The following is a 15,914-nucleotide window of genomic DNA, read 5'->3' as shown; positions in this document are numbered from 1 at the left end:
AACCTTCGTAACCCGGAACAGTTTTTTTAAATGGATTTTTTTCGTATCCCGGAAATTTCGTAAGGCGGAGCATTCGTATCCCGGGGTAGCACTGTACTACACTTTGAGGGAGTGAGTTCCACTTTCGAACCGCCCTTACTGTCAGGAAATTCCTCCTAATGTTGAGGTGGAATCTCTTTTCCTGCAGCTTGCATCCATTGTTCCGGGTCCTAGTCTCTGGAGCAGCAGAAAACAAGCTTGTTCCCTCCTCAATATGACATCCCTTCAAATATTTAAACAACGCTTTCATATCACCTCTTAACCTTCTTTTCTCCAGGCTAAACATCCCCATCTCCTTAAGTCGTTCCTCATAGGACATGGTTTCCAGACCCTTCACCATTTTAGTTGCCCTCCTTTGGACATGCTCCAGTTTCTCAATGTCCTTTTTTAATTGTGGTGCCCAGAACTGGACACAGTATTCCAGGTGGGGCCTGTCTAGAGCAGAATAGAGTGGCACTATTACTTCCCTTGATCTAGACACTATACTTCTATTGATGCAGCCTAAAATCGCATTGGCCGCATCACACTGTTGACTCATGTTCAACTTATGGTCTACTTGGACTCCTAGATCCCTTTCACACGTAGTTTCATTCAGCTGGTGTTTGGATGCAACGTTTTTTGAATATGAATAATGTATTTTACCCAAAAGCAATTAATAGGCTACTTTTCAGGAGGGAAGTCTACAGCTGTGACTCACATACACATACAAGAGCTGGTAAGTCCTAGCCTGCATCTGCACTGCATACTTAAAGCAATTGGACACCACTTTAACTACCATGGTATGGAATTCTGGTATTTGCAGTTTTACGAGATGCTTAGCCTTCTCTGTCTGAGAGCCACAAGAAACCACAAGTCCCAGGATTCTGTAGGATGGAGCCATGATAGTTAAAGTGCCATCAAACTGCATTAATCCTGCAGTGTAAATGCAGCCTCAGTTTTCTCCTCACCTCATTCCACTAACCTTTCTTAAAGATGCTACCACACACTTTGGCAGCATTGTGGTTGGTTTAATCAGAGGTTGCCAATCTGGAGCTGACAGCTTTAATTGGGTCTTTAGGTATTCTTAATTGACATAATTAATTAGTACTAACCAGCATGACTAACCAAGCAGGGCGTTGCATTTCTTCACATGGAACATGGTTTATCTGTTTATTTCACTGCACTGTCAAAACCACCCAAGCATGAAACTTTAAAAACACTCAGTGGCAATAAAGGCAATAAAACCAATCAGATAAGCAAAAAAATGAGATGGCACAAAATAAAACCACATGTCAGACCGGCAATCTGGGAGGACAACATGTTCTCAGGCCTGCAGACAACAGTAAGGCAAGGCGGGCCAGAATTCCTGTTGCAATATTTGAGGCTGAGAGGAAGAGGCAGCTGAAAGGAAACCCCTGTAAGAAGGGCAGCCACTGTAAGAAGACGGAGAAATGACAAATACAGCTTGCGCTCTTTCACGCTGGGCAACATGGCTTTTAGGGCTGAAGAGCAGGGTATAAATACCATAAATAAATCAAAATCAAAATAGAACATCCCACATGAATGCCCAGAAACAAAGGTAGAAGGTAGGGAGGAATTGCCCAGGTACAGAGGGATGGGGGGAAAGAAAATGTCTTTGACTTCAAAACTGAGGGACACAGAGAACCCTGCAAGGTATGCCCATTCCCGTACACAGATCCCTTTGCCTGGTATTCTCCTCCTACTTGTGGGTGCCAGGATGTTTGTGCCAAGCCCTTAACTCTCAGACTCCCTGGTTTCCAACCAAATGCTTGGGGGAAGGTTATGGAAAGCCCTGCCATGCTTTCAGAGACAAACGCAGGAAGCTGGTTCCTCTGCCAAGTCTAGACAATTTGTCCACCACGACCAGTACCTGTTCACTCTGACTGGCAGGAGCTTTCCAGGGTTCCTGATGCAGGAGGGTCTTTTCCCCATTTGTTGTGCATTATGGGACTCCAAGGTGAACTTATCATAGGGATTTTTTTCTTTGGCAAGGTTCTTCGCGGGGGATCTGCCATTGCCGTCCTCTGAGGCCAAGAGTGTCTTTTCCATGGCAGAGAAGAGATTTGAACGCTGGTCTCCAAAATCGCAGTCCAACGCTCAAGCCACTAGCCATGCTACCTAACCACAACCAAACCACTAGCCACACTACCACTTGCAACCTAATTATTCAGACTGAAGATGCATGGGGGGTTTGAACCTTCAACCATTTCTGCATGCAGCTCTGGGACTCTGTCACGGGGCACTGGTCTTCTCCTTCAAAGTAAACCATGTTTCTAGCCCTTGTGGTTCTGGTTTAAAACAGGAAGATAGAAAGTGGTCATTACATCATTACATTACATAGGAAAATATTTGGATGTGCTTGCAGGGATGGGGGGGGGTGTTTTCACATGTTTACGGGGCTTTCTGCCCAAAAACTCATTTCATTTTTTAAAACTGGGGCTTTGGGAGACTGGTCCATAGGCCACTTTTTGCCCACCTCTAATCTAACTCAATATTGTCTTTTCTGACTAACAGTTTCTCGGCCAGTGAAGGGTCTTTTCACATTAAAACCGCATGTCTCTTATACTGGAGATGTCAGAGGTTGAACCGGGGACCCTATATCCCCAAAGCAGGGATTCTGTCACCGAACAGGATCCCTGTCTATCACAGCAGCTGGACTGTAAACAGAACAGCATGTGGGAACCAGTAGAATGAGGTTGTGAAAGTAACTTTTCCATGCTCAGGAATGAGCCCACCTCATACAAGGATGGCTTCACCAAGAGGTCACTTTGCCCCTTTCAACTGAAGCTTACAGTTTATTCACGTCTTGTCTATCTTTCCAAAGCATAATATACCAGCAGGGATACACTACAGAACTCTTTAGCGCAAGACAAAGTGGATGCAGAAGACATTACGGAGAGATTAGGCAGAATTTCTCCAGGATCTAGAATTGTTACTTTGGGGACATGCAGTTCTCAGTAAGTGTCTAAGGGATTCTGGGAGTCGGAGTCAGAAAAAACAAATTTCTTAAGCTCTGAATTTCGCAGAGGGAACTGAAAAGCCTGACGAAACTTTCATCAGTCTTAAGGGGTAAAACATGGAGCCTCCGTTTACTCAAATAGTGTATCAATGAATATCAGATGTTAAGGGGAAAAGAAGGAATCAAGGTGAAAGGATTGCTAATTTCACACCAACCCTGTGGGCTGGCCGCTGTTACAGTGCTTAGAATACTGGGTTAAATGGTCTAAGTTAGCAGAATTCTTCTTTTTGGCTGTCTATCACAAGAGCTTAATGGATCCTGCAAGCATAAAGACAATGTACCTTAGATGACTGAACACCAGGGACTGGAAAATGGGGGGAACAGCTTAGTCCCAGTTCTTATCATTGGGAAGTTCTTCCTAATACTGAGGTGGAATCTCTTTTCTTGTAGCTTCAATCTCTTGAGCTGGGTTCTATTCTCTAGAGCAGCAGAAAACAAGTTTGCTCCATCTTCAATACGCCATCCCATCAAATACTTAAATGTGGCTATCATGTCACCTCTTAATTTTCTCTTCCCCAGGCTAAACATATCTAGCTCCCCGAGACATTCCTCATAGGGCGTGGTGGTTTCAAGACCACTCCCTATGAAAGGTACGTTTTGAATTCTCCACTCACCTCTAAAACCCTTTGGGTAACCCTGGGCCAGTCATCCATTCTCACTAAGCCTCACCTACCTAACAGAGTTGTAACTCTGAGGATTAAAATGGCGAGGGGGGGAAGAGCCATGTACATCACTGCCTCAATCTCACTAGATTAGACAGGCTATGGAAGTAACAATAATACCTTATCACCTGTATGATGTAGAAAAAGAAGGGCTTTCAGCCACTTTAGTGGGAACTAAAATCGAGAGATTCTCCCTATTTGCCAGAAACAGTGAAAACAGGGGGTACCATGAGAAGGAAAGCACTATGTCAATTACCTTATTATTATTATTACATTTTATTTATAAAGTGCTGTAAATGTGCACAGCGCTGTACATAGAATGGATAAAATCGACAAGAATAATAAAACCTGCCAGTGGCGTACAATCTAAAAAATAGCAAATGCATATAACAGTAGACAGTAATACAAGCTAGAATAAAATAAAATATCAAATAACAGACATCAGGTCAAATATCAGATGTCAAACAAAAACAGTCACACACTACCTGGAAACGCTTCCTTGAACAATATAGTCTTTAGCTATAGTTTTAAAACTGGTTAGAGAAGGTTCATGGCATGACATGGACCTTATAACATTTTTAAAATCCAACCCTGAGTGTCTAGGTTTCCTCTTCCCTCCTCATCCCCTTTCCCTTTTGTGTCACGTCACTGCATACTGCTGGCCTGTCTTGTCTTTTTTCCTGTCAATATAATAAGCCCTCTGCTGATCCAAAGACTAAGACATGTACCAAGAGTTTCAAATTACAATAAATGACATTCCACCTAAATTGAAGAAGAACTTGACTGTAAGAACTGCCTGACAGTGGCATGGATTGCCTTGGAGGAGGGTGGACTCGCCTTCTTTTGGGAGTGTTGTGTATTCCTGCATAGCAAAGGGTTTGACTAGATAGCCCTGGCGGTCTCTCCCAGCTCTATGATTTCATCAACTACCCCTGCACTGCGTATGTCTCATATGTGAATCGGCAAGTTGTACCAAACGCAAAGACTAGGGGATGTATCCATCCGTAGTGCCATGGCTGAATCAGGGGCCATATTACTCCATGCAAACACCACTATGAGAAACTAGATCAGAATATAGACTGAATTTATTGCCTACTTCTGCCTCAATTTGCTTCCATTCCTTGTGAATATTTCTCTAGTTATTACACCTTTAGAAATAAAAAAAGGTAACAACGTCAGCCCCAAAACGAAATTCCAAAAATCCATGTTGCGGCCCTTTTATTAAAGCCAATCAAGACACAAAAAAGGTGCAAGCTTTTGAAATTGACAGCTCTCTTCCGTGAGACAAAAAGCAGTATAAAAAGGCAGAGGAAAAGTGTGGATCTGAAAAGTTGTGACGTCCGTGCGCAGATTTCAGAATATTTCTACAGCGTAAACCCTTTGGACAGAGACTATGTTACTGGAACACATCATGAACACGCATGGTGTTCTGTAAATCCTATTTTGCACTAACCGCAATGTGAGTCTCTGAAGCTAGACACTTGTGAAGTAAGAACAATTCTCGACACAGGGGAAAAAAGACACGATGAGTGGGAAGTTAGGTTTGTAGAAACATCCTCTGAAAGAAAATTTAAAGAGAGGGCGATAATTCCAAAATCAATGGGACATTGTTGATCAGGGACAGAAAACAGGAGTGTGTAAAGGAAAGATGGAATGAAGTGTGTCAGAAAAGGATATGGCTGGCAAGAACTAAAAGCTTGCATGGTATAGTGATTGGGAGTTGGACTGGGATTTAAGGGATTGAGGTGCTAATCCCCTCTCAGATATGAAACTCACTGGATCCCATTGAACCAACCATCCTTCTTTATTATTCTAGCCCACCTCAATGGGCTGTTGTGAGCATTAACATGGGGAAGGAAGGAAAGCCCTATATACCATGTTGAAGTCTTTGGATGAAAGGTAGAATCTTACACTTTATGAAGAAACACAAAACAAATCAGCTCAAATAAATAGGGACCCTTGATGTCACAACATTTTGCTGCAGGTCCCACTAGTTAATAATCATACTAATAATAACCCAGCATGCTGTTTCCAAGGGCAGCCAGATACCTCTGGAAGCTTTCCATGGGGAGTACAAAGTCAGCCATGATTCCCTCCTTTCATCTATTCCTCCACTTCAGTCCTCCAAGGTAGACTCTCTCTGGAACTGGAGGTCCTATCTTGCAGTCACAAGGAACAGTTATTTTTAGAAAAGATCAGCCACAAATTTATCCAATGACTTTTTAAATAGCTGCCTAAGCTAAGTTTGTTGCTGCTGCCTTGTGCCGCAAAATCATTCAAGTTCTTGCAAACTTTAGTGCTTGCAGATCTCAGTACAAGAAGCAGGCCAAAAAACACCATTTTAAGTCAAAATTAAAGAAAAAAGATTCCCTCTGGCTTTAAATTCTCTATTAATACTAAAGTGAGCAGCATCTACTGTTAACTTGCCTCATCTGATTCTGTACTGACTTCCTGATCTACATCCCTCTGTGTATCTATATGTAATTACATCTCATGAAGTAGATTCTAACCAGCAAAATCTCTTGCTGTAATAAATATGTCCATCTTAAACAACTCCCACAACTTGATGGTTCACAGCAAAGATGGAGATGCGCTTTTGAAAAGCACGCTGTAGCTTGAGCTAGCATGGTGTGTAGTGGGTTTTTGTTGCTGTTGTTGTTGGACTATGGCTCTGGAGAGCAGGGTTCGATTCCCCACTTGGCCAGGGAACCTAACTGGGTGAGTTTGGGCAAGTCACACTCTCTCAGCCTCAGGGGAAGGCAATGACAATGTCCTCTGAACAAATCTTGCGAAGAAAACCTCATAACAGATTTGCCTTAGGAGTTCCAATTCTTTCGACCTCACAGACAGGTAGGTGAAACCTGAGATACCAAAGCGATCAAAAGTTTCAACTGCAGCTGAAAAGGGTAGTCAGATCTCACAGGTTGGAGTCAACCCATCCATTTGACTGTCTTTTTCATCCAAAGCTAAACGCCAGCTTGGAAAGTTTTTGTGATCAAGGAGAAAAACTAGGAGAAGCTCTTCTCATTTATCTCCTGAATCACTCTCCCAGTCCCTTTTTGGAGGGGTTAAAAAGCAAATAAGTGAAAGAGGCTAGAAGCAAAATGAGTTAGTATTGACTGGACACATTGGTTGTTTCAGAGGATTTAAGACACTGTAGGTACAGTCAAAATGCAACGGCATGCAATGACAGCATTAAAGTGCCACTCTTACAATGCTATGCAAACCTTGGGATGCACAGAAAATGTTGCTTTGTCAGTTCTGGCTGTGCCTAAAGAGATCTGTGGAATTTCAAAGATGGCATCCTTTGAAGACAGAAGTTACAATTTAGCCAATATTTCCTGGTTGTATACTCCTACATTTGCATTGTTTAGCTTGTCATTAGACCTTGGTCACTGTCAGCAGAGAGGCACAATAAAGATGTTTGAGATGATCAGAAAAATCAGTTTGGACTTCAGCTGGCTTTGCTTAAAACTGTAACATGCAGGACAAAACTCTGCTTAATCTTTTTCTCTTTTCCCCCCTCCATTTCGTCCTTCCTTAAGCAAATCTCTTCCTGCTCTATGCTATAATAATCCTGTTGAGTTTGCTCAAAGGAGAAGCAATGACAAGCATGTCACTTGAACCCAAGTCCAAAGGTTCCTGGATCCATAGATGCTACGCCCTACCTTGCCTTTCACAACGTGTGACTAGCAACATTGGGTTTCAATAGAGGTCTACATATTATATTGGGTGGGAGCACACATCAAGTGGGTGCTATTCATTTTGGTCTGCCCAATTCACACACCCTCAACTGCATTCCAAAATCCACTAAAAGACTTAACACTTGAAATTCAGGACTTCTGAGTCCAAGAATTATAGTGATTAACAAATCCAGGAATTAAACAGCGCTTACAGTCCTCCCAAAGAAAAAGGCACTCCTAGTTTCTCTAAACTTTCTTCACTTTTGAGTTGTAATTTTGAACATAGGGATGTTGTTAGAAGTCAGAATTCTTTACTAATGGCTCAGAGATGGTTCAATAGATCTCTATCAACCTCCTACCCATCCTTGTTTTACAACACTGTTTTGGAGTGGAGGTGTCTCTTACCAACACTCCCTCCACCATAAGCACACCTAGTAAAACGATGAAATCTGACAAGGCTGGGAATAAAAAAGGGAACGATCCATATGCGCTCATCTGGGGAAAGGCAAGGCACAAAGAGGAACCAAAAAACCAGTCCCGGCAAAGACAGGCAAAAACATGGAAACTGGCTTTTTGAGATACAGAGCTGCTACAAACTTCTAGATGGAGCTGAGAAGTCCAAGCAAATTGGAGACTGGGAGCTTCAACACATACAATCCATCAACTATACTCTACTTCCTAGCTAAGCTTGTCGGGTCTCCCATACACCACAAAAAAAACTAAAGGCTTAAGACCCAAACAACATCCAGAGCCAGAAACATATGAAGTCCAGGATCGCAAATGGATAAAGCGGGCAGGGGGGGGTTGTTGTCTTTTTTGACACTGGAACAACATGAAAGAGATTGAAAATCTGAAAGCTAGAAGCGTCACTTTCTCAGATATTGCTTCAGTGATGAAAACCTTTTCCCAACTCTAGCCGTCTAGAAAGTGACACTGAAAAACGCCCAAACCCAGTGGATGAGGGGCACAACACAAAAAGTACATTTCCAGTGTCTCTGAAGTGTCCCCTATCAATTCCTTTCTTTGTAAAGAAACTTTTGTTTTCTTGAAACTTGTCACAGCAAAGCAAATCACTTCACACCCACCCCACTTTGTTTTCTCTGTCAAAGTTTATAGCATCACATCTCCCGCAGTAAATCACCTTACTGGCACCAAGGCATCCCCAAAAAGTGTCTGTTGTTGTAGTTGTTTTTATTGTATGCCTTCAAGTTATTTCTGACTTACAGCAACCCTATTATCATGGGGTTTTCTTGGCAAGATTTGTTCAGAGAGGGTTTGCCACTTCCTTTCTCTGAGGCTGAGAGAGTGCCATGTACCCAAAATCACTGAGTGGGTTTCCATGGCTTCTCTCTTAAGCAGTCTAGTGCTTAAACCACTATGCCACGCTACTGTCCCTGGCTTTCCACTCCAGCAAATGAATCTGAGGAAGTAGACTTAAGTCTAGGAAAGCTCATGCTGCCAACTTCTTTCTTTTAGTTAGTCTCAAAGGTGCAACAAGATCTCTTTACATTCTGATTTTACACATTAACAAGTATAAATCATAGAATTTTACCATGCTACAAGGTAGTTAAATAAGCTGATAGACAATGAGGCTAAAGGGTTGGACTAAAAGTGCAGGAGACCAGGGTTCGAATCCCTGCTCAGTGATCTCTGGATTGTCATAAATTGGAAATATCCTGAAGGCACAGAACAACAAAATTGCCTGAACTTTGCAGTGTGGTAGAACTGTTGCCCAGTTTTTTAAGTTTTCCTCCCACCGCAAACAGAAAGAGGCATGTGTGTGTGTGTGTTCATCTGTGTTTCTATTTGTGTAGATGTTGATAACCACCACCAACCAACCCAAAAAGAAGTCCCCCAAAAGTTACCTTGAAGAGAGAGGCGTACTTGAGCCAAAACTGCACTTGGGACATAGTAAGCTGGCATGCGGGGATGGGCAAGGCGGAGAGACCGAACCAGGCAAAGTGGGAGCGTGGACTTTCGCAGCACCCAAAGGCGACAAGTCTGGTTTCATGACAGCAGGCGTGGCAGAAGCCGGCAAGAGAGGGACATGGAGGGTGTTTTTAAGAACTGGCATTAAATTAGAGAAATGGAAAGAGAGAGAGTGGGGAAGAAGAGGGAGGGAGGATGAAGAGGAGGAGTGTGGATGAAGAGAGGTTGGGAGGAAAGCCACCCCACGGCTGCAATAAAAGTCCGTAGTGATTGGTTTAGTCAGAAAGAGGAGGGTACGGCGCTTCCTCTAAGTCCAGCCCGGCTGACTTTCAGGAAATGAAGCCTGCCTGGTAAGTCAGTGAAATTACTGGCAATGAGAGCAGAATTACTGTATGTCGTGCAATTCAAACCACACAGCCACTGTAAACAAAAGAGGAGATAGGCACCGGTCAGGCCTTGGGTTCGACACAGGTCTGGAGACTGGAAGGAAAAGCAACTTTCTCCTCTCTCCAGACCCTCTCCTGGGTCTGGCCAAAAAAGGGGGTTAAAAAGTTTCTTTTCTCCCCTCTTGTTTCTTCACCTTCTTCCTCCTTCCCCACTTCAGGTCGGGTGAACCCAAATACAGGCTAAATTTAGAAGTGGGTTCATGAGGGTTGGCGCAAATCCTCCATTGAAAAAGGAACTCACCCAAGTTTCTGTTCCAACCTAAACAGCTGCTAGAAGAAGAAGAAAAATATTATAACCATGCTAAGAACCCTTATCGCTAGGAACCTAAACAGTAAGCAAACGCTAAAGAAAAAATTTAAAACCAAGCAAGCCTTTGGAAATTAGGGGACTTTTGTTTTTTCTCCCAATGTATTTTTGATCTGTTTTCACTCTATTTTAATTTCTCTTGCCTTTGAGAGCCACACTTGGGCAGAAAGACCAGGTATAAAACGTAATCATTCAATAAATCAATCCAGTAAAATCCACACAGTGTTCCTGGTCCCGACTGGTACAAGGAAGCTGAAAGCTCATTTTTAAAAGCCGTCACCAAATAAGAGCCACTTTAAAACAGGGCAAGAGGAACCTCGACGGCCCTCCAGATGTTGGACTGCAACTCCAAACAGCCCTAAAACAACCCAGCTACAAGGATGGTGGGAAATGTAGTTCACCATCGGGAGGGCTGCACATTTAAAAAGCACCATGTTATACGTTTATGATATGAGTTTGATTTTTTTAAAATGCACTTCGAGGAAGTGGGACATTTACTGGACTCATCTAGCATGAATCATTCCTGTGTATCAGTAGTAATATCTGAAAGGATTTTGCAGACTCTCTCTCTCTGCTTTCTGAAATACATGCCAAGTTTTGTCCAGCTTTTTACCCCCTTAAAGCAAAGGTGGGAATCAAGCAGATCTCCAGATGGTGTTCAAATGCAAATGTCCAGCTTTCCTCATCACTGGCTGCTGGGAGATGCAGTACAACATCTGGTGGACCACACAATGTATTGATTCATGTTGATTGACTGACTGTATATCCTGACTTTCTCCCAAAATGGGATTAGAGGTGGCTTACAATAATTTTTAAAAGGTCCAGCTAAGATATTAATTTACAAAAATTATAGAGAAATTAAACATCAATATTATTGAAAACATGGATAAAGACAGCTAAAAATCGATTTAGTACATATTTGCAAGAGGAGATTAATACACATGCTGCACACCACTTTACACACATGCTACAGATCTATAATTAAAACTGAAAAGCCTGCCTAAATAAAACATCTTTACCTGCCTGCGGAAAGAAAGCAGGGAAGGGGACAACTGGGCCTCCTGTGGGTGGGAGTCTCACAGCCTGGGAGCAACCACCAAGCAGGCCCCCTCTCAAGTCTTCAACAACCACACCTGCGAAGGTGGTGGGGCTGAGAAAACGCTCCTCTGGAGATCTTATAGCTCACACTGCTTTATATAAGGGGATGTGGCATTTCAGATAGTCTGGATCCAAGTTGTGTAGGATTTAAAGGCCACTATCAGCACTGAACTCCCCAAAAGAGACTGGGACAATCTCTGCAACAGCTCAAATCCAGGTCTGAATGTTTTTAATTTTCTTGCACCAGTTTTTGGTTTAAGGTGAATTGTGTGTCGTTGTGTGTTTTTTAACCCAGTGAAAATTCCAATGTATTGATAGGAGGAGGGGAGCTATAGGAAAAGGGGGCACAATGAAGACAACTGCCTTCCCTAAATGATAATTTTTTTCTCCCAAATGAAATTTTCCTTCAGTCCCCCTAATCTACAGCACTTAAGATTTCAGCTATACATTTAAAAACATGACATTAAATGGCCTGTTACAGACTGCCAAAATAAAGCTGCTTTGGGTCTCTTTGGAGGCATGCTATTTAAATGATGCATGCATCCTAAGAATCTGGAAGCTGCACCAAAGCGGCACTCCAGTGCTTAGGAATGGAGTGTGGCTTTGGCGCGACCTCCGGACTCGTAGGACCCATGCATCATTTAAATAGCATGCCTCCAAAGAGACCTGAAGCAGCTTTATTTGGCAGTCTGTAACAGGCCACAGGCAGTAAAAGAAAAGGGGTCAGGCAGGCAAAGTGACCAACTGTGAGCATAGCAGACAGAAGTGTTCTTGGTGTGAACACTTTTTACTGTCTCTTTGCAATGCTAGAAATGTGAGGACTGAAAGAAAAAATTATAGGGGTGGATTTTTATTGGGGGCAATGCCATCATTTTGGGGCTAATGTCCCATGTAGCTACACTCTGAGTAAGGGTATAATGCACACTTCTTCATTTCTTCAAAATGAATTCAAATGACTGCTTCACTAGCTGAGTAGAACCATCCTACTGAAGACCAGCTCATACCACTTCTCCTTATTGAACCACAGTTCCCACAAAAAATAACATGGTTACCGAAAATGGGGGGGGGGGGAGAGAGACTGCAAGTTAACAACGTTGAATGTGGATTCTGCAAGAAAACACAGTTCTATGGCATTTTAAAATAAAATCCCATCCTATTGCAGGAGGGTTACAGGTTAAGTGCTGTAGTTAGCTTTAATTAAAGAGGAGTTTTAAAATCCTCTTCTTGCATTATTCTCCTTCCATGTGGAAGAACCATCACAGCTCAGTGGCAAAGAACATATTTGGCACAAAAAAGGTCTCCACTCCACAGGGCTGAGAAAGATCCCCATCTCAGAGCAGGAGAATAGCTGGCAATTAGGTTTAATCCTCAGCATCTCAAGTTAAAAGGAACAGGCGACAGATGATGGGAAATTCCCTTCTCCGCCTGACATCCTGGAGAGCTCATTACAGACAAGACTGAGCTAGAACCAAAGGCCTTACTCAGTGGAAGACAGCTTGCAATGTATGTCAGTAATTTGTGCAGAACTATAAGGGCTAGAAACTGAACGTTATGCGCAGGAGACCCAGTTCTCACAACAACTTTGCATGCAGAAGATCCCAGGTTCAATCTCAGACCTCTCAGAGTTTGGAAAAGTCAGTTTAGAATGACAACTAGAAAACTGGGCTGAAACGAATAGAAATTCAAAAAAGGCAAATGCAAAATTCCACATTTAGGTCATAAAAACCAAATACACAGGTATAGGATAGGTCATACTTAGCTTAGCAGCAGTACATGTGAAAAGGACCTTGGGATCATTGTTGATCATAAAATGAACATGACCCAGCAATATGATGCTTCAGCAAAGAAGGCAAATCATATTTTTGTGTGCATGAGCCTTCAAGTTGCCTCTTGACTGATGGCAATCCCATTAAATGGTTTTCTTAGGCAAAGAATACTGAGAGGTGCCAGCTCTTTCCTCTGAAATACAGCCTACAGCACCTAGATTTATTGGCAGTTTCCCATCCAAGTATTAAGCAGGCTGGCCCTGCTTAGCTTCCAAGATCAGACAGGATCCGATGCCTTGAGGGCATTTAGGGTGTTCACAAAGCATATTTTAGCCTATTTTAGCCTATTTTAGCCTAAACATGCATTAAGAGAAGCACAGCTTCCAAGTCAAAGAAAGTAAAAGCCCTTTTATGTTATGCATTCATCTGTAGTAGTGAGTTCAGTTCTAGGTACCTCATTTTGGAGCGGGTTCATAGAAGAGCAACTAGAATGAAGATGATAAGAGGCACGGAGAACAAAAGGTATGTTTTTCCAGACGCTGTGGTCCCCAAGTAGGGCTGGGAAAGACCCTATGTGAAACCCTAGAGGCCTGCTATAGTTCAGTATACTGAACTACACTGATCTTACGTGTGACTTAAAAGTAAGACACCTTCCTACGTTCCTTCCTAAATCAATACTTCACGAAGAACCAAGAATACTGGAATCTTACTTAGGTTTTTAAATGAAAGGCCACAGCTTACTTAGTCTTTGCAATTCCCAGCATCCTCAGGTGGGACTACAAAAGATTCCCATCAGAAACCCTAGAGCAGTGATGGTGAACCTTTTCGAGGCCGAGTGACCAAACTGCAACCCAAAACACACTTATTTATAGCAAAGTGCCCTGTCCCTCTGGCTTTCTAGTAAGAAACTCTGGCAAACTCTGTGCTGGGACGATGGCACATTGGACCACAGGGAGGGCTCTGAGTGCCACCTCTGGCACGCGTGCCATAGGTTTGCCATCACTGCCCTAGAGAGACACTGCCAGCCAACAACACTGGTTTAGCAGGATCTGTGGTCTGAGACAGACTCCTGTTTAAACCAGGCAGAACAATGAGGACTTCCTTTGGCAAGTCACACTCTCTCGGCCTCAGAAGGCAGCAATGACAAACCCTCTTTGAACAATCTTGTCAAGAAAACCACATGATGTGGTCAACATACATTGGAAATGACTTGAAGGCACAGAACAACAACAACTGTGCATTATTTGTAAGAAACAATCTCTGTCTCCTCTATACACAACCAATAGTTGGCCAATGATGCCGATGGAGAAGGAAAGATGTAGCTAACCAACTAATAGTGGGCATTCAAGAAAATGAAGCAAGAAAGATTTTAGTCAATATTCCTGGGGCCCTTACACACTACAGAGTTATAGGGCTATGTTTCCACTTTAACTGCCGGGGCAACATCTAAACTGAATCCTGGAATTTGCAGTTTGTTGTTGCTGTTGTTGTGTGCCTTCAAGTAGTTCCCAACTTATGGCAACCCTAAGACAAATCTATCATGGGTTTTTCTTGGCAAGATTTGTTCAGAGGAGGTTTGTTCTTGCCCTCCCCTGAGGTTGAGAGAGTGCGACCTGCCTAAGGTCACTCAGTCAGTTCATGGCAAAGGGGGGAATCAAACCCTGGTCTCCAGAGTCACAGTCCAACATTTAAACCCCTACACCACATTGGCTCTCATTTGGCATTCTCAACCAGAGAGGTGTAGTGCCTCACCAAACTGCAAATCCTAGGATTCTATAGGATGCAGCCATGGCAGTTCAAGTGGAACTATAGCTCTATAACCATGTAGTGTGAAAGGGCTCCTGTTGAAACACTGTGAAGAAGTGTGGCAAAAGAACAGAATCTGGAGCAACCAGTTCTATGGAATTCTACAAATAAAGGAGAGTCAACAAAAACAGACACTCTGATCTGAACACCTCTACATCACTGGCAACACACCATGCTCTCCGCATCAGAAGACTGATTCATGACTGGGTGGAACCATACTATAGAAATCTTGCTGCCCCAAATTCAACCTTAGCCGAGTTGCCAAAGATTGCTCAGGGGGGAAAAAATCCCAGAGGCATTTTGTTTCTCCCTTCTCTGTGTCTGCCGTTCAGCGTGGGCGTCATTTGCGCTGGAAGTTTAGTTATTTCAAAATTTGTTGCAACTTGCATCCACATATGGGCTTCTATTGTAAACAAATTGGGATTCATTCTCAGCCGAAAGCGGTCTCGCTGAGTTGTTGCAAATTTAGAAGCAGGCAAGAGGAGACCTCCTTGAGGAAAGGGAGGAAAAGGGACGAAGTAACAACAGCTTCAGCTAAAACAAAAATATCATCATGGGCATTAAGCAAAATATCCAAAATAAATAAATTAATTAATTAAAAAGAAATCCAAAGTAAGGGATTCATGCTCCTTTCTAAGGAACACAAGATGTGGCACAAACTAAACCTGATGCCATCCCGCTTCAGAGGAAGGAAGGGGAAGATACATCTTACCAAGACAATCACCCCTGAACACATCTTGCTAAGAAAACCCTGTGATAGGGTCACCTTTGGGCTGTCACGAGTTGACAATGACTTGCAAGGCACACAACAAATAGAGACCCCTCAAGACAGAGTCAACCTGGAGGCATGCTTGCTATAACCAGCCAAAGGCAGTAGTCTGACTGCAGCATTTTGGACTCACTGCTGCAGTTTCCAATGGCAGTCCCATGGGGAGTGCATTACAAGAGTCCAAGCGAGATGTAACCAAGAGATGTTCTCAAAGGCCAGCTGAAATAGTCTGTTCCACCAAAAGAAAAAAGCCTTTACAATTGCCCAGCTCATTATAAAATAAGCTTATGAAGATCTGTGCAAGCAATTTCATCTTCTACCAAAAACCACAACGAACATAACTCTATTGTATCCAACCTAGCACAAGTCCAATAACCACAGCAGATCAGA

The 15,914-nt window shown here is 42.9% G+C and overlaps 1 protein-coding gene across 9 annotated transcripts in view; it reads right to left on the bottom strand.

Annotated features, from left to right (window-relative positions):
• Positions 1-15,914, bottom strand: part of SBNO2 (strawberry notch homolog 2) — a 100,006-nt gene that overhangs the window by 40,158 nt on the left and 43,934 nt on the right. Inside the window, exon 1 of one of the 9 annotated variants that reach the window (XM_042479803.1) lies at positions 9,269-9,747. The exons of the other annotated variants lie outside the window; for them this stretch is intronic. Within the exon in view, the coding sequence (XP_042335737.1) occupies positions 9,269-9,313 (45 nt within the window). The 5' untranslated portion in view covers positions 9,314-9,747. Of the gene's footprint in view, positions 1-9,268; positions 9,748-15,914 lie in introns of those variants that run through there. 9 annotated transcript variants of the gene reach the window in all.

Source organism: Sceloporus undulatus, chromosome 7, assembly GCF_019175285.1.
Source record: "Sceloporus undulatus isolate JIND9_A2432 ecotype Alabama chromosome 7, SceUnd_v1.1, whole genome shotgun sequence".
Classification (NCBI taxonomy): domain Eukaryota; kingdom Metazoa; phylum Chordata; class Lepidosauria; order Squamata; family Phrynosomatidae; genus Sceloporus; species Sceloporus undulatus.
Note: the sequence above shows the minus strand (reverse complement) of the source record. Positions and strands in the feature narration are given on the sequence as shown.